At 37.0% G+C, this 18817-nt stretch overlaps 4 protein-coding genes and 2 pseudogenes across 7 annotated transcripts; 4 read left to right on the forward strand and 2 right to left on the reverse strand.

The window, feature by feature from the left end:
* The window catches only part of LOC132172506 (plasma membrane ATPase 1-like), a 7397-nt pseudogene extending 5585 nt beyond the window's left edge, over positions 1-1812 (forward strand).
* On the reverse strand, positions 566-18717 carry LOC132185834 (F-box protein At3g07870-like). 4 transcript variants are annotated; one of them, XM_059599634.1, is made up of 2 exons: positions 17377-18717; positions 566-634 (listed from the first exon to the last, which is right to left on the reverse strand). In XM_059599634.1, the coding sequence occupies exon 1, from the start codon at positions 18488-18490 to the stop codon at positions 17378-17380; it is 1113 nt and encodes a 370-aa protein (XP_059455617.1). In that variant the 5' UTR covers positions 18491-18717; the 3' UTR covers positions 566-634; position 17377. The 4 variants fall into 4 exon arrangements, with proteins under 4 accessions (XP_059455617.1, XP_059455640.1, XP_059455624.1 ...); XM_059599657.1 differs by having other exon boundaries at positions 578-627; XM_059599641.1 differs by lacking the exon at positions 566-634 and adding an exon at positions 15912-16053.
* On the reverse strand, positions 2188-3066 carry LOC132172515 (F-box/kelch-repeat protein At3g23880-like). The gene has a single exon (XM_059584033.1). It carries the CDS (start codon positions 3064-3066, stop codon positions 2188-2190), a length of 879 nt encoding a protein of 292 aa, XP_059440016.1.
* On the forward strand, positions 8699-10067 carry LOC132185826 (putative disease resistance RPP13-like protein 1). Its single transcript, XM_059599623.1, has one exon. The coding sequence runs from the start codon at positions 8809-8811 to the stop codon at positions 9985-9987; it is 1179 nt and encodes a 392-aa protein (XP_059455606.1). The 5' UTR covers positions 8699-8808; the 3' UTR covers positions 9988-10067.
* On the forward strand, positions 9973-13761 carry LOC132185795 (putative disease resistance protein At3g14460). The gene is made up of 3 exons (XM_059599588.1): positions 9973-12999; positions 13166-13428; positions 13641-13761. Exon 1 carries the CDS (start codon positions 10041-10043, stop codon positions 12936-12938), a length of 2898 nt encoding a protein of 965 aa, XP_059455571.1. The 5' UTR covers positions 9973-10040; the 3' UTR covers positions 12939-12999; positions 13166-13428; positions 13641-13761.
* On the forward strand, positions 13228-15902 carry LOC132172525 (ATPase 11, plasma membrane-type-like; annotated as a pseudogene).
* Positions 18718-18817: the final 100 nt, after the last annotated feature.

An 18817-nucleotide genomic window follows, 5' to 3' on the forward strand; every position in this document is an offset into this window, starting at 1 on the left:
TTTATACCTTTTTTTTTTTCTTGCAGAAACATTTTCATTTGAAGAATGTCAGTATGAGCAATTTCAATGACAATCAAACTAGTGATCGAAATGAAATGATTGCATCTGCTGTGCATCTTCAAGTCAGCACAATCAACCAGGCATTCTAGGACAAAATTTCTAAATTTTCTTGTTCTGCAAAACGGGATTAGCTTGGAGAACATAGTTACAACTGATACATACAGAGAAAGGACATGGATTCTAGGACAAAATTTCTAAATTTTCTTCGGAACTTTCTGAAGCCAAGTCATTGGAAGTGGAATGATCTTTCATTCCAAGGCATTGAAAAGTTTCAGTTACACTTGACTAAACAAATCTATTTGGTGGATCATGCAATGCCATTGCTGTCTCATAATTCCACATCTGATATACTTCATAAGCTTTTATATTCCTTTCCTAATGTCAATGACTTGGACTCATCTTTGCAAGTTGCAACAGTAATATCTGCCACTGCACGTCAGAACCATTTGCTAGAATAAGGAAAATTGGTTGGGGTTGGACAGGTGTCATTTGGATCTTCAATATTCTGACTTATTTCTTGCTTGATCCCTTGAAATTTGCAGTCCGATATGCAATAAGTGGACGAGCCTGGGATCTGGTGGTAGACCAAAAAGTAAGCGAAACTAAAGTTTTCATAAGATGACCCAACAATATTAAATCACTACTAATTCCAAAAACTTAAGTAGATAGAAACTAATTGATTTAATTATTAAATTAATATTCCAAAACTCTCTTTATATGTGAGCTCAAATTTCCTTTTAATAAGTGAGATCTAACACGTGAAATATTCAGAAAAAGAAGGTGAATGACGGAGACAAGGTTCAAATTTAAGACTGTTGCTCAGATACTATGTTAAATTATCACTTGTCTCAAAAGCTTAACAGACAATACTCTAGAACTGATAAAATATCACAAATTTATTCATAAAGCATTTGTAAACTTCTTACTCAAGAAACTTCTACAGAATTTCCTCTATCTATACAATTATGGTGTCTTTAACATCCTGACTTTGCCATTATTGTTAGTCCTATAGAACTAATACTAATATGAACACCTATTTATGTGTTTACCAGACTGCAATTACCAACAAAAAGAGCTTTGGAAAGGAAGCTCGAGAGGCTGCCTGGGCAGCAGAGCAGAGAACACTACACGGCCTCTAGTCTGCTGAAACAACAAAGTTTTCTGAAAGACACACTTTTAGGGACATTAGTCTTATGGCAGAAGAAGCTAAAAGACGTGCAGAGATTGCGAGGTTAGTCTTCTAGTGAAAGTACTGACAAGTATCTCAAATACAAAGGGTCCACTATTTCCTAACCATATTATGCATATCCATGAATATGGATCTTATAGCATTCAATCCAATATGTAGCTTTATTTATCTGCTTACTTTTGCCTTTTTTTAACGTATAAATTTAACTAGCATTCTTAGTTTAATTTCTTTGCTCTTCTTTCTTAATGCCCTTTATTTTATTTTTGCAGGTTGAGGGAACTTCACACTCTGAAAGGCAAGGTTGAGTCATTTGCCAAGCTGCGGGGTTTAGACATTGATGCAGTCAACCAGCACTACACTGTCTAATTTGTGTTCTTGATGATGTTCTCTCTTCATGATTTCATTAATCACTTTTATGTCTTTATTATGAAAGTAGTAAAGAACTAAACCAATAATGGTTGATATCCTGTAGTGTATCAACAAATGCCTATATTTTTATGTGATGACAATCCCAACATCCTGTTTTCGCTTTCATGAACTAATGAACATCACATTTTTGATTATATCAAGTCTGCTAAAGCCAACATTTACACAGTAATGTAACACTCAAAAGGCAAAGCAACACTAGCAACAAACATACATATCCAAACAAAAAAAGAAGCAGAAAACACAAATGGAAGACACACACAAAAGGGCAGGGCAGGGCATGCAGCCATACCTCACGGATTGACTGCAATCAAACTCGGCGTGTGGTGAACAATTTGGAACGTTCTCTTATTGGCATCAATAATTTGAAGATTCTTTGTTGGCTGTGCAAAAGGATCATACAACACCAGTTGCCCCTCGGTATTCTCTATGAACAACTCCCAATTTTTCCAAAACCCCAGTGGCCATTCCAAATCCATTGGGAGTCCAATTGTAGTAAGTATAGTCCACGATTACTTAACACCAAATTCGAGCACCCTTATCTCCAAAGGACGTGTTGCAATCATTTCCGAATCAGAAAAAGCTAACAAAGCGACATGCCCGTTTAACAAGGTTATAATACTACCATCATCCCCGTCCGAGAGAAGATGGAGATGAGAAGCATCCGGAAGCGGCGTCAATCGTAACACCTCGTCGCTGAAGTCGAAAGCAGCGATCTTATAATCCGACATCCACCAGATAAAAACCCCATCTAACGCCACTGTCCGCGACCAGCTTCGATTGCCCCAAAAAGGGAGCATGGGTTCCGGTAGGTCAATCACTCTCCAAGATCCGCCGTTTAAGCTGTATACTTCCACATGGCTCTGTAAACGCTCTCCTTGAAGCAACGATGAACGAATTCTCACCACCTTGAAGTCGTTAGATCTCGAGTCAAAACCGAAAACAAAGCTGGACCCAAACGAATTAGCACGCACGGGCATGGGCGAGAGAGCCTTGAGTCCTTCAAAGGGTGTGACGGGATTCCAGAGATATAGGCCTCCGGTATGGACATCGTAGATGCACAATAAGCCCTTACAGGAACCGACGAAAATGAAGCTGAAAATAGTAGTAAGAGGGATCTGAGACACACAGTCGAGGGTCTCGTAAGAGAGAAAAGAGAATACGTCATTTTCGTCGTCGGATTTTTCCCTGCCTCTGAGGAGGAGGAGATGATGATTGGGATTTTCTGGGGTGGCAAGAATGGAGCGGTTGAGGAGATTTTGGGAGAGGAAATCTAGGTTTCCTATAATTTCATGCCAGCTTTTGGAGACGCATCTGAATCGGATTAGGGATTTTGTGGGTAGCTCTGAGAGTATTTTCACCACCACCTCCTCCGGTAGATAGATTGACATTCTTCCCAAACTTCTGCTCTGTTCTGCTTAGCGTTGTTCCACCTTCTTAGCATACCACGACTGTTGTCTAGGGTTATAGAACCATAACCGCTAGCTGCTTATGCACTCTTGTCGGATTCTTGCCGGCATTCCTCTTGGCTAATCTAAGCCATATTAGGGCAAAGATTATTTTGAAATTTAATCAGGTGTGGTTGTGTATTTTTTCAAATGTGTTCCAAACTGAAGCAAGGGTTTTTTGTGCACTGATCACATTGAAAATATTTTCTAAAAGATGTGTGCCGCCCCGTGACCTAAGGGTGCCTCGCAGGCCACCCCCAACCAGATTTTGGGATGGCTGAGTGCCACTCCATAGGCTGGGGCCGCTGCCCTGTGGGCCACCCTTGAGCCTCCCGCACCTGACCTTCCTTTTTGGGGTAGCTCGCCATCCCCTCTCTCCTACTTGGGATAGCCGCTTCTTCTATTTTTTTTTTTTTTTTAAATACTTAATTAGTTTTTTAAGTTTTTTTGGCTCATATTTGGTATGATCAAGTATGATTCTGTTTTTTTGCTAAGCTTAGGTTTAGCATGATGGGCTTAGGTGTCACGTCCTAATTGGTAAGCACAAAGGAATGGGTTTGTGTCATAACGGTATAGAAATTGTTCTGAATTAGCATGTGTTTATTTATAGGAAAAAAATTTTAATTTTTTTTTTAAAAAAATTTTCACACGTTTTGAAAGTACTTTGAAATTCAAAAAATTTCAATTAAATGTATCGAGTTTTGAATTTCTTTTGATTACCAATTTTCATTATATTTTTTCACTAAATCTTGTCAAAATTTTCAAGATACTCAAATTTTTTTATTATAAAAAAAAAATTGTAAATATTCTGGTATTTATTTGTTTATAACAAATAAACATCTTTGCAATATTTGTTCATTGCAATTTAGTAATACTGTCATACTGTTCCCAAGAGGTAACTCAATCAGCTGGGACCACACTTAATGAAGTGGAAGTTACTAGTTCGAATCCCCCTTCTCCTTCTTGTGCGGACATGTCAAAAAAAAAAAAAAAAAAAATACTGCCATACTGGATTGAGATTCTTTGTAATTCTTAGGCTATTTTACCAAGTAAATTTCTCATTTCAATCGTGGGCTTTGCTCTAAAAAAGAGAGTTTTTTTTTTTTTTTTTGTTTTTTAGGCAACAATACGAATGTGGTATCCTCAACTAATTACTATTTTTATATTTATTTATTTAATAAAGATCAATCTAATGATTAGTTATGTACCACATTAGTATTATCGGATAAATATTGAATAAAATTATATTACGAGTGCCACTGAGAAATATGTGAAAAGAAAATAAGAATAAGGATGGAGTGAGAGCTATCAATATCTTGCCCACCCATGGTAGTTTAGGAAAAATATAGGGTAGCTGGTAGAGGAAGATTTTGGAGAGTTTTATCTAAATCTAGGGAATTAAACAATTTTTAAAGAAATTGCATATTATCTAACCATCCAATATTGGGGCACACTTGCTGTGGTTTTTGATCTTTATTATGCAATAGACTTGTCATTGACTATTTCAAAACTAGCAATTAAGGGTTAAATATCATTTTATTACTTGTGATTTGCAGCTTTATCAAAAAGTTATCCAGGTTTTGTTTTTTTTTTAAAAAAAAAAAAAATGTCACGTCAGTTAAGTAGTTGAAAAAATGCAAAATAACTCTTTTCATTTAACAATGACAATTTTACTACATTGGTTTTTCATGCTTATCAAATTGTTATTTCTATCGGTCTTTTCGTCCAAAAACTTCATAAAAAAAATATTTCAATTAAAAAAGACAACGGATTTTTTATGGTATTGGCAGGGAAATTTTTACCAGCATGGCGAAGTTGACGTTGTAGAGAGAATGAAATTACTGAAACAAATGGCTTAAAGGTTTGTCAAAGTGAGCCAACGGTAAACGCTTCCAATGCCTAAAAAGGAATCGGCATGATATTCTCTAAACTTGGGATTATTATGGATTAAGGGAAATTTTCACCCGGATGCAACCAAAATTAAAGTTACATTAGGATCACCCTTTTCATTATATGAGCAGTTTTATTTCGTAGCAAATGACACTCCAACCAAGCACGAAAGATAATAGGTTAATTTATTGTAGCAGTATCACGTGGAGTAGGGTTTATGTGTAATCTTAGTTGGTGTTCTAAAATAATGTAGAAAATCATATAGTTGTCATTTTTTAAAGTTAGAAATTCAGAATGACACGTGTCATGTTTGTATTGGGTATGTCGTGTCACAGTAATAAATTATGTTAAGTTACTTAACGAAAATTTATTTAAGGTAGTAAACTGTTATTTTGAAATAACCTAAGGACCTATAAATTATTTTTTATACCACATGTAGTGATTTGTAATTGGACATAAATTTCCTCCAAACCAGTTGAACTGAATTTCTTCCAACCAATTTCAATAAGTGCCAAGTGTCATCTCTCACAATTTTTTTTTAATATTTTTAGTAGGTATTTATTGTTATTCTACTAACCTAGGAATCCAAACATTAATTTTTGAAAAACTCAAAGATATTGAATGACACTAGCTTGTCACTTATTATAGTAGGTTGAAAAGAAATTTCAAGGAAATTCGTGTCATTTGTAATTTATGCCAACTATAGGAACCTATAAATTATTTGTTATACCACATGGAATAATTTATAATTTAGGCTAACCACATAGACCAATTTTACATTTATCTCTCAAAATAAAGGATTTTCACATGTCTCCTACCGCTTGCATATTGCACTAATCTTAAATATGAATGGAACAAAGAAAAGGGCAATGTAGATAGCCATACCTTGCACATCGACTGCAACCGAACTTGGCGTGTGGAGAACAATTAGGAACATTCTCTTAATGGAATCAACTTGAAGATTCTTTTTTGTTTGTGTAAAAGGATCACACAACACCAGTTGCCCCTCCCTATTCTCCATGAACAACTCTCCCTTTTCCAAAACCTCATTGGCCTTTCCAAATCCATTGAGAGTCCAATTGTAATAAGTCTAGTCTACGATTCCATAACACCAAAATCAAGCAAAATCCATATTTCTCAAAAAATAAGTCCATACAAGTCCACAAATTTAATAGTTGATCGTAAGAGAATATAGGCCAAATATATATATAAAAAAATATTAACCTCTAACATTTTTCAATAGTATTTAGGGTGAGTGGATGTTTAACAAACACACTGTTAAACACCCTCTTAAAATTAGATGGTCAAGATTTTATCATATGTGTATAACAACTTGAGATTCATACTTGTCATAACAGAAATATATGACAAAAATTGAAGACAACAAACCATTGAACTAATCTAAGATGGGGCTAACAATTTTTGACACGAGTCACAAATTCAACACGAACCCAACATGAAATTAAAAAATTATGGTTGAGGCGTCTGACCTATTTAATTAAATAAGTCGAGTTACAGTTAATAATAATAATAATATTTTCATATGTTTATTAATTAGCTTCATAGCTTAACACAAGAGACTACATAGTAGTAGTAGAGATGAAATTGAATTAACAAATTCAAGGTTATTGAATATTACTACAACTAATATACTACTTAATGGATAAAGTCCTAATCACAATATGTTGAGTATATATATGTTTAAGTGTAAAAATTATGAGTCTCACATTTTAAAATTTGTAATGTAGGGTTCATTTATTGGTCCCTTCCAATCAAAGTTTGATTTTTTCTTAAACTTCAACGGCTAGCATATGAAATATCCGTTTTTACCCCTACAACTTCTAGAAATATAACTATGCCCTTAGTTTAAAAATGTAACACAATAAAAATTAAAAACTGAAATTAAAATTTTTTTTTTAAAAAAAAAACAAAAAAGGAAAAAAAAAAAAAATAGGAAGAAAAAAAGAAAAAAAGAAAAGAAAAGAAGAAGAAGCAGCTACCTTAAGTGGAGAAAACTCATAAAAGAAAAAAAGAAAAAGAGAGAACATAATTCTCAGAATTCTATAGTGGCCAACCACCTAAAGATAAGAAAAACGGAAAGGACAGAACTTTCTGTCCAAAGGGGAATCAAACAAAAAGGAAAGGAATAGGCAATTTCATCATGGACATTGCTTTAAAAAAAGGGAGAGAACATTTATTCAATAAGTTGGACTTTTTTGGGAGCATGGAGAAGTGTTTGCCAAACATGACACTATGATAAGCTCTTTTTTATTATTATTTATTATTATAGATAAAACAACAACAAAAAACAAAGGGTTCGATAACCCAACAATAAGCTCCAAAACGACCCAATTAGTTTAAGTAAACACAAATTAAAAGAGAATGCATCAAATAAATAATGTAACCCTATATTTTTTTACACGAAAGCCGAAAAGCTCGACCACCGATTAAAGTTATTTAATAAGGTACATCACAAGAACTTTTACTATACAAACCTTTAATTCTTTACTTAACTCTCTAGTTTCTAGCTTTTTTGACTAAAGAGATATCCTATGGGATAAGTATGAACAACTTTAGGATGCACATGGGGGATAAGCCAGCAAGGGCCCTACAAACAAACAGCCCATTTTTGAAAGGCTCCTCGGATTCTCTATGATGGAGGAAAGTTTGGTGGAGATCAAAGATACTTAATTTTGGTTGAGCGAAAAGCATGATGGCCAAGTTTTAATTTTGTTTCAACCTTAGTCTTACAATCCTCAACAATCATACGGTACCTATTTATTCTTACACATTTACAAGATGTACGCAAGTCAATCTCGCAAGTATTCTTATTTCATCTACTAAAGTTAATGTGACGTGGTTTTTTTTTAGCAGTTGGTAGATGAAAATAGATTTTTTTAACTCGGGATCAAATCACATCAGCTTTAGTGAATGAGCCTTATCTTGTATATAACATTTTTATATTCTAAATCTTTTTTAAACTTTAAAAAGAGAGATAATCCCTTCCCCTTTCTTGTGATGACATGCTATATATATACATAACTCTAATTTAGCGAAAGTTGAAGAAAAAATGGTCTGACCCCTCACAATTGGCCACGTTCTGTTTTTTTTTTTTCTCCATCACCGCAGTAGTTGTGTCCACTTGGAAATAAAAATAATTAGAGACAGAAGGCATGAACATGGGAGAGAAGCCAGCAATTAGAAATTATTGGGGTGAAAAGTTTTGAGAAGAAAATGGTAGTTTGATGGGTTGGACAGTAAAATTGCAGTTTATGGAGTGAAATTGACAACGCGGGTAGTCATGGGAAAAATGTAATATTAAAAAAATAATAATAAAAAAATAAAAAATGCATCGTGCAACTTCCCAAGCAATGTTTATTCATTATTCAAAGAGGCACCCATGTGCCTCTTTTGCATCAAAGGGAAATCAAACAAAAAGGAAAGGAGTAGGTAATTTCATCGTGGACGTTGCTTTAGAAAAAGAGAGATAACATTCAACAATAAATCCCCACCCACTTTCGAAGAAAAATAGTCTGTCCCCTCACAATTGGCCACGTTCCTTTATTTTATTTATTTTATTCCTTCACCTCCATCACTGCAGTAGTTGGAAATAAAAATAACTAGAGACAGAAAAGCATGCACATGGGAGAGAAGCCAGCAATTAGAAATTATTGGAGTGACAAGTTTTGAGACTACTCATCAAGCTTTCCCACAGGAGACACCAATTACTTTCTGCTTTCAGTGCTTGGCTACCCTCAACTCTTGCATCGTTTTTCTTGATTCCTGAAGAAAACAATGGCGGAAGCCCTCCTTTCTGCGTTCCTTGGAGTCCTCTTTGACCGTCTCTCGTCTCGGGAGTTGCTCAACTTTGCTCGCCGGGAGGGACTTGAGAAAAAGCTGGAAAAGTGGAGCAGAATGCTGCATAGAATTGAGGCAGTGCTTGCTGATGCGGAAGAGAAGCAAGATAATGGTGTGGCAGTGAAGAAGTGGCTGGATGATCTCAGAGACTTGGCTTACGATGTGGATGACATCCTCGATGAGTTCGCCACAAAAGCTTTGCAACAGAAACTGACAGGAGCAAATCAGGGGAGCACAAGTAAGGTACGGAACTTCATTCCTGCTTGTTGTACTGGTTTTACGATCAACAATAGGCTGGGGTCACAGATAGAGGAGATCACTGATCGATTCAACGAGATGGTGAAGCAAAAAGATGATCTGAAATTGTGTGAAAATGTTGATAGAAGGTCACGCAGAACAAGAGAGACACTGACGCCAACCTCTGTAGTGACCAAAGCTAATGTTTATGGGAGGGAAAAAGATAAAGAGGCTATACTTGAATTTCTGGTGGGTGAAAAATGTAGGGATGCTCAACTCTCTGTTATTCCTATAATTGGTATGGGGGGCATAGGAAAGACAACTCTTGCCCAGCTTGTGTACAATGATGAAAAAGTGCAGAGCTTTTTTGATATGAAGGCATGGGCTTGTGTTTCTGAAGATTTTGATGCTGTTAGGGTGACAAAAACAATTTTAGAATCTCTCACCTCTGAAAACTGTGAGGGTAAGGATCTAAATTGGTTGCAAAACAAACTAAAGGAGAATCTGAAGGGGAAGAAGTTTTTAGTCGTTCTAGATGATCTTTGGAATGAAAACTACCATGACTGGAGTATCTTACGTGCTCCTTTCGAAGAAGGGGCATCGGGAAGTGCAATTGTCATCACAACTCGCAATGTGGGAGTTTCATCAAAGACGGGTACCATTCCAGCTGCTTACTCTCTCAAAGAGTTGTCAAATGATGTTTGCTTGTCTATATTGGCCCATCATGCATTGGGAACAAAAGACTTCAGTGCACATCTAAACCTAAAAGATATTGGTGAGGAAATAGTTGGAAGGTGTAAGGGCTCCCCTTTGGCAGCGAAAGTACTTGGAGGTGTCTTACGCAATAAAATGGAACCTATGAGTGGGAAGATGTATTGAAGAGCAAGATATGGGATTTACCAGAAGTGGGAAGTGAAATTGCACCGGCTCTTATGTTGAGCTATCATAATCTCCCTTCACATTTAAAGAGGTGCTTTATGTATTGCTCTGTACTTCCCAAGGACTATGAATTTGAGGAGAAACAGTTGGTTCTACTATGGATGGCAGAAGGTTTACTTCAACCACGAGATGAGAGAAAGCAAATGGAAGATTTGGGTAGCGAGTATTTTCACAATCTGCTGTCAAGGTCATTTTTCCAACAATCATTCAAGGATGAATCAAGGTTTCTTATGCATGACCTCATCAATGATTTGGCTCAATGGGTTGCAGGAGATATATGCTTTAAAATGGAGGATAGAATTGGGGGTAATAATGGAAGGAAACCTTCTACAAAGGCTCGACATTCGTCTTACCTAGGTGGTGAATTTGATGGCATTCAAAAGTTTGAGATTTTTAATGATCTCACATGTTTACGAACCTTCCTACCTCTTATGCTTCCATATCCAGGCAATTGTTACTTGACTAGTAATGTTCCTCTTGAATTATTGCCAAAATTGCAGCGCTTAAGGGTGCTCTCTTTGAGGGGATACAACATATTTGAGTTACCAGAGTCAATTGGTGATCTCAAGCATCTACGGTCCTTTGATCTTTCTCTCACTAAAATCAGAAGCTTGCCTGATTCAATAGCCACTCTCTATAATTTACAGACAATGATTTTGGAGGATTGTTCTAATCTAAAGAAATTGCCTTCAACGTTTGCTAACCTAGTCAATTTGCGACATCTCAACATTCAAGGAGCACGTGCATTGGATGCAATGCCTCCGCAAATGGGTAAATTAACTTGTCTCCAATCATTGTCTAATCTAGTTGTGGGAAAAGGTAGTTGTTCCGGGGTAAAGGAGTTAGGGCCTTTGTTGCATCTTCGAGAGACACTTTGCATTTCAGGATTGGAAAATGTGATTAATCTTGAGGAGGCGAGGGACGCTAGGTTAATTGAAAAACACAATCTCCATGGGTTGTCATTGAAATGGAGTAGAAACATAGATGAGTCACAAGATCGAAAAAGTGAATTAAAGGTACTTAACATGCTACAACCTCACAAGGGTTTAAAAGAGCTCACTATTAGACACTATGGCGGTGCAGAATTTCCAACTTGGTTAAGAGTTCCCTCATTTTGTAATATGATAGTTTTGAAGATTGAAAGTTGTGCAAAGTGCACAACCTTGCCAGCAGTGGGCCAGTTACCATCACTTAAAGAACTTTTCATCAAAGGCATGGCCAGTGTGAAAAATATTGGAAGTGAGTTTTGCGAGGAAGGTTGCTCACAAGCTTTCAAATCCTTGGAGATTTTGCGTTTCCAGAATATGCAAGAATGGGAGAACTGGATTCCTTGTGAAGAATTTCCAAAACTGCTTAAGCTTTCTTTTATAAGGTGTCCCAAGCTTGTCGGTAAGTTACCAAACCACCTTCCTTTATTACAAAACATTGTGATAAATCAATGTAGGCAATTGGTGGTTTCAATTTCATGCTTTCCAGAGCTATGCAAACTAAAAATTGAGGAATCAGAAGGGGTGGTGCATAGAGGCAAGGTTGACTTCGGTTCACTACGCTTCTCGTCTCTTTCAACAATTTCAGAATTCACATGTCAAATAGAAGGGTTTATAATGGAAGGGCTGACAAGCGTGGAAGATTTGACGATTGAAACTTGTGAGGAGCTTACGCCTTTGTGGTCAAATGATGTGGGATTACTACAACATCTCCCATGTCTTCGTGTTTTGAATATTTCTAATTGTTCCAAACTTGTTTCTTTGGTGGCAAAAGAAGTGGAAGAGCAGCTACATTTGGGTTGGCCATCCAAACTCAAAGAAATCAGGATAAGAAATTGCGAGGTCCTAGAATCTTTACCCAAGTCAATGATGCACAACAACACGTGTGTTGAGTATATTCATATCAGTAACTGTCCTTCCCTTACGTACTTTGCAGTAGACCAACTACCTCCAATGCTAAAGCGGCTATATATAGAAGATTGTAATATGCTGATTTCGTTGGATGGGGATGATGTCAACAATTGTGGCAGCAGCACATCTCTTCTTGAGCACTTGATAATTATGAATTGTCCATCGCTCAAATCCTTAACACCAAGCAGAGAATTACCTACAACACTTAAATCCCTCACAATTTCGAATTGTAAGAATCTGGAGTCGATAGCGAAGAGCTTCCATCACAACTCGTCTCTTGAAGTGATTGATATCGAATCATGTGAGAATCTTAAATCCTTACCCATGGGCATACACAACCTCAGCCATCTGGATAATATTTATATTTTCAAATGTCAAACTCTTGTTTCCTTCCCAGACAAAGGGTTGCTCCCTGCCAACCTGAGATCACTTTCGATTTTCGAATGTGAGAAAATGCAGGTCTCGCCCAACTGCATACAAAACCTCACCTCTCTTCAAGGATTGTGGATAAGAAAATGTCCAAGCATTAATGTATCATTTTCGGAAGTAGGTTTTCCCACCAGCCTAACATCACTTTCTATCGATGATATGGCGTCGTTTAACGAGGCCTTTTTTGAGGGGGGATTGTACAAGCTTACCTCTCTTAAAAAACTTGATATTTTCGGTCACTCTCCGCATCTGGTGTCCTTCCCAGAGATGATGCTACCTGTCTCTCTAACCAGCCTCATCATCAGAGACTTCCCGGATTTGAAATGCTTATCTTCCAAAGGCTTTCAAAACCTTGCCTCTCTTCAATTTTTGTTTATCTTGGATTGTGAAAAGCTCACGTCCTTCCCAGAGGATGGCTTCTCTCCCTCACTCCTGCGGCTTTATATCCAGAGATGTCCTCTACTAGAAAAACGTTGCAAGAAAGATCGAGGACCAGAGTGGTTCAAGATAGCCCACATCCCTTGCATTGTAATTGATGGGAGATTAATTTATGAACCAGAATAGGAGAATCCGTGAATCCGAGTTTTGTTTGATGCAAGTAAAGTTTCAAGAAATAAATCCAAAGGTCAGTTTATTGTTACATCATTTCTTTTTGGATCTCATAAAGGGAGAATCACAGACTGCCTCTCTTCTTCCCAACAACACTTGATTCTCTATTTGTTTTTATTTTTTTGGTCTAAATGTTGGCGTTGGGTTCACTGAACGTTTCTATTCTTGTTTGGTTTCCACAGCAAGAGGATAGGTGTTTGTTAAAATGCCCAAGCGACAACGTTGAGAGAGGAGGCCTTCGAATATGAGTTTTTCATTACTATTTGACCCTCCAAATATAGGTAAGTAACTAGATATTGATCCTTTGATAAGGTTGGCATTCATATTCAGTAACTGGATTGATCATGTTCATTCATTTAATTTTCATTGAGAAGAAGTAGATGGGATTATCTTAACGTTGTATCCCCATCATCAACAAACGGATCCGGATTATGAATATAAAGAGGTATGTCTCACTGCTCATTCAATTTTTGATAATTTCTAAAAAAGTTTTGCATCCAAGTAGATATAGAAGTTATTAAATTATATTTTAACTGATACAGAAAATAAATTATTCTTTATTGTTGATTCTTGTTAAGACAGTAGTTCGAGTACGAAGTTTTGCTCTACAGGTACGTCGATCTCTAATGAATGTTTATCCATCTTTGATGCTTGCAGATGGTTCAAAAGGCTGGTGCAAATTGTTACAACTTTCTCCATCTGTGTATTAATTCCTGTATAATTGGAGGTGTGCAGCTTTATTTTGAAACAATGGTTGCCAATCTGTTATGTTTTTCTACTCCTTTTTTGTTCTTTTCCTCTTTGTATTGTTTTCTCGGTAAGCAGAGTATGTATTAGGCGTATGGTCACATGACAAATTTCAAATTTTGATTGATTTAACATGTACTTCAAGTTATTTTATGAATGGAGGAATCATTTTCACGAGATACCATTTACGATAACAATAAAACCGAAGCGAGTAAAAATAGTCATTAAGGCAATGATTGGGATCTCTGTCCTTAAATTGAACAAAGAGAGTTATTGTCTTGAAAACTATATTCATATGGATAGTAATTCAAAGTTTTGCATATTAAAGACACATTTTCATCAAGGAGCTCTCACCAAAAAAAAAAAAAAAAACTACTGAATTCTATCAAATTGTTGTGAAATAATATTTAAAAGAAAGCTGAAAAGAGAATAAACAATATGTTAGAATTGCATTTTTTTCATAAGCTATTTTACATTATGTTGCTGGAGATGCTCTAAGTTAGGATGAGTAGCAGATGAAATGAATTCCCCATCCACTAGTTTGAGAATAACATTAACCTCTGCACTCATATTATTCTTAGGATTGAATCAAAAGTGTAATCACATGCTGATGTCAACAACACTACTGTTGATCCAAGGATTCAGATTTAGCAAATATCATCATGCGAAACAATTTTTTTCAATGGTTATCAATTGAAAAAGATGACAAACAATAGTCCTGTAGGGAGACAGCAAAGAAACACAACACCAGACAAAAACATATCCACAGCAAGATAAAGCCAAACCCAGAGAGTCAACACAAAGCACTAGTCACCCAGAGAGAAAAACATTTTCGGAGAAATCCAAAGATAAAATAAAGTTCCTGTTGGCCAAAGAGGGGCCGTGAAAAACCACAAAAAGAGCACAGTTTAAGTCTTAACATGTAAGACAATGTCCTAAAAAATGCAAATAACAACTCTATTTTGAAATATGTCAAATCTGAATGTGATTTCACATAAGTAGCAGTTGCACACCACAAAGTCATTCGCTCTTTTATATTAGAGTAATTTTGAACGTAATTTTCCAAACCCAATGGATCCAACACCTCCTTAAAAAGTTCAATCAACCACGAAAATAATGCCACTCTAATTAACTTGAAATAACCTTAGAAAAATGTATTGAACATAACTCATTTTGAAGTTGCCAATAAAAATTTATGATTTGATTCTGCTTTAACATTCACTTTTACATTGACATGTTCTTCTCTAAGAACCAAGCACTAGTGTCACTATGATGTCATATATACAACATATTTTTCCCTAGTATTTGACCTCCTGAATTTAACATATTTCATTGTCACTTGCAGTCTGCTCTTACTGGGAAATCTCTTCCAGTAACAAAAAATCCAGGGGATGGGGTTTATTCAGATTCAACATGCAAGCAAGGGGAATTGAAGCAGTTGTTATTGCAACTGGAGTTTACACTTTCTTTGGGAACGCAGCTCATCTTGTGGAGAATACCACACATGTTGGACATTTCCAGCAGGTCCATTTAAAATAAATTTTACCTCCATAATGTCAAGCCAAAACTTTTTGAGTGTTCTAAGCAGCATTCTCAAGACTTTCTCCAAATCATAACAACAAATTTTTTTTTTCAGGTTTTAACGGCAATCGGAAACTTCTGCATTTGTTCAATTGCTATTAGGATGGCTATTGAAATCATCGTAATATATGGGATTCACGGGAGGGAATACCGTGTCGGCATAGATAACCTACTCATCCTACTAATTGGGAGCATAAATTGCAATGCGAACTGTTCTTTCGGTTACAATGGTGATTGGTTCGCATCGTTTATCACAGCAGGTTTGTGAAGCCACAGCCACACCCGAGATTGATTTGGAATTAAGTTTACAATGATCATAAAAGGGCTTATCCTGAGAGTGCATATGAATGAATTAATGGTTTTCAATTCTGAATATTCTTGGACGATGGGAATCTGTGTGTTGTGCAGGGTGCCATAACAAAGAGAATGACAGCCATTGAGGAAATGGCTGGAATGGATGTACTATGCAGTGACAAAACACTTGACAAGCTTACAGTTGATAAAAATATGATCGAGGTTATCTTCATAAGCTTTTATATTCCTTTCCCGATGCCAATGACTTGGACTCGTCTTTGCAGGTTGCAACAGTAATATCTGCCACAGCAACTTGGAAATTTGCTGGAATAAGTAAAATTGGTTGGGGTTGGACAGTTGTCATTTGGATCTTCAATATTCTGACTTATTTCTTGCTTGATCCCTTGAAATTTGCAGTCCGATATGTAGTAAGTGGACGAACCTGGGTCTGGTGGTAGACCAAAAAGTAAGTGAAACTAAAGTTACCATACAATGACCCAACCAAATTAAATCACCACTAATTCCAAAAAACTTAAGCAACTATAAACTAATTGATTTAATTATTAAATTAATATTCCAACACTCTCTTTATGTGTGAGCTCGAATTTCGTCTTAATAAGTTAGATTTAACACGTGAAATGTTCAGAAATGGGAGGTGAATGACAGAGACATATTCAAATTCAAGACCGTTGCTCAGATACTATATTAAATTACCACTTGTCCCAAAAGCTTAATAAACAAGACTCTAGAACTGATAGAATATCACAAATTTATTCATAAAGCATTTGTAAACTTCTTATACAAGCAACTTCTACAGAATTTCCTCTATCTATACAATTGTCGTGTCTTTAACATCCTGCTTTCGCCATTATTGTTAGTTCCATAGAACTAATACTAATATGAACACCTATTTATGTGTTACCAGACTGCATTTACCAACAAAAAGAACTTTGGAAAGGAAGCTAGAGAGGCTGCTTGGGCAGCAGAGCAGAGAACACTACACGCCCTCCAGTCTGCTGAGACGAAAAGATTTTCTGAAAAACACACTTTTAGAGACATTAGTCTTATGGCAGAAGAAGCTAAAAGGCGTGCAAAGATTGCGAGGTTAGTCTTCTACTGAAAGTACTGATAAGTATATTAAATACAAAGGTTCCACTATTTCCTATCCAGATTACACATATCCATGAATATGGATCTTATAGCATGCTTGGAACTAGCATTCAACCCAATATGTAGCTTTATTTATCTGCTTACTTCTGAGTTTTTGTAACGCGTAAGTATACATTTAACGCATAAATTTAACTAGCATCCTTAGTTTAATTTCTTTGCTCTTCTTTCTTAACGCCCTTTATTTTCTTTTTGCAGGTTGAGGGGAACTTCACACTCTGAAAGGCAAGGTTGAGTTATTTGCCAAGCCGCTGGGTTTAGACATGGATGCAGTCAACCAGCACTACATTGTCTAATTTATGTTCTTGATGATGTTCTCTCTTCATGATTTCATTTTTCACTTTAATGTCTTTATTATGAAAGTAACAAATGCCTATATTTTTATGTGATGACAATCCCAACATCCTGTTTTCGCTTTCATGAAGTAATGAACATCACATTTTTTATTATATCAAGCCTGCTAAAGCCAACATTTACACAGTAATGTAACACTTAAAAGGCAAAGCAACACTAGTACCAAACATGCATATCCAAACAAAAAAGAAGCAGAAAACACAAATGGAAGACACAAAAGGGCAGGGCAGGGCAGGGCATGCAGCCATACCTCACGGATTGACAGCAATCGAACTCGGCTTGTAGAGAACAATTTGGAACGATCTCTTAGTGGCATCAATAATTTGAAGATTCTTTGTTGACTGTGCAAAAGGATCATACAACACCAGTTGCCCCTCACTATTCTCTATGAACAACTGCCCACTTTTCCAAAACCCCAGTGGCCTTTCCAAATCCATTGGCAGTCCAATTGTAGTAAGTATAGTCCACGATTCCTTAACACCAAATTCGAGCAAAACCCATATTTCCAAAGAACGTGTTGCATTCATTTTAGAACCAGAGAAAGCCAACAAAGCGACATGCCCGTTTAACAAGGTTATAATACTACTCCCACCATTATCCTGCGAGAGAAGATGGAGATGAGAAGCATCCGGAAGAGGCGTCAATCGTAACAACTCGTCGCTGAAGTCGAAAGCCGCGATCTTATGATCCAACATCCACCAGATAAAAACCCCATCTAACGCCACTGTCCGCAAACTGCTTCGATTGCCCCAAAAAGGGAGCATGGGTTCGGGTAGGTCAATCACTCTCCAAGATCCGGCGTTTAAGCTGAATACTTCCACATGGCTCTGTAAATGCTCTCCTTGAAGCAAAGATGAACGAATTCTCACCACCTTGAAGTCGTTAAATCTCGAGTCAAAACCGAACCCAAAGCCGGATCCAAACGAATTAGCACGCTCGGGCATGGGCGGGAGAGCCTTGAGTCCTACAAATGGTGTGACGGGATTCCAGAGATATACTCCTCCGGTATGGACATTGTAGATGCACAATAAGCCCTTACAGGAACCGACCAACGTAAAGCTGAGAAAAGTAGTAAAAGCGATCTGAGACAAACAGTCGAGTGTCTCGTAAGAGAGAAAAGAGAATACGTCATTTTCGTCATTTTCGTCGTCGGATTTTTCCCTGCCTCTGACGAGGAGGAGAGAATGGTTGGGATTTTCTGGGGCGGCAAGAATGGAGAGGTTGAGGAGATTTTGGGAGAGGAAATCTAGGTTTCCTAAAATTTCATGCCAGCTTTTGGAGACGCATCTGAATCGGATTAGGGATTTTGTGGGCAGCGTTGAGAGTATTTTCACCACCAGCTCCTCCGGCAGATAGACTGACATTCTTCCCAAACTTGTGCTCTGCTTAGCGTCGTTCCACCTTCATAGCATACCACGACTGTCGTCTAGGGTTGTAGAACCACAACCACGACTGTCGTCTAGAGCAGAAGCCATATTAGGGCAAAGATTTCTTTCAAATTGGATCGGAGAAGTCTAGGGCCGGCAAAACCAATTGGCGGGTCATGGATGGGGTGACCCGCTTGAGCCTTAGAGGTCAAAGATTTTGGCGGGTCGTGGACGGGATGACCGACTTGACCCTTAGAGGACAAAGATTTTGTTCAAATTGAGTTAGAAAAATTAGTCTATAAAATTAACACGTCTTTATTTATA

The sequence above is a fragment of the Corylus avellana genome, chromosome ca1, assembly GCF_901000735.1.
Source record: "Corylus avellana chromosome ca1, CavTom2PMs-1.0".
In the NCBI taxonomy this organism is placed as follows: domain Eukaryota; kingdom Viridiplantae; phylum Streptophyta; class Magnoliopsida; order Fagales; family Betulaceae; genus Corylus; species Corylus avellana.

Excerpts from the sequence above, each read along its gene's own strand:
- LOC132185795 (XM_059599588.1), top strand. The coding sequence starts at position 10,041 with ATGTTGAGCTATCATAATCTCCCTTCACATTTAAAGAGGTGCTTTATG.
- LOC132185826 (XM_059599623.1), top strand. The coding sequence starts at position 8,809 with ATGGCGGAAGCCCTCCTTTCTGCGTTCCTTGGAGTCCTCTTTGACCGT.
- LOC132185834 (XM_059599634.1), bottom strand. The coding sequence starts at position 18,490 with ATGTCAGTCTATCTGCCGGAGGAGCTGGTGGTGAAAATACTCTCAACG.
- LOC132172515 (XM_059584033.1), bottom strand. The coding sequence starts at position 3,066 with ATGTCAATCTATCTACCGGAGGAGGTGGTGGTGAAAATACTCTCAGAG.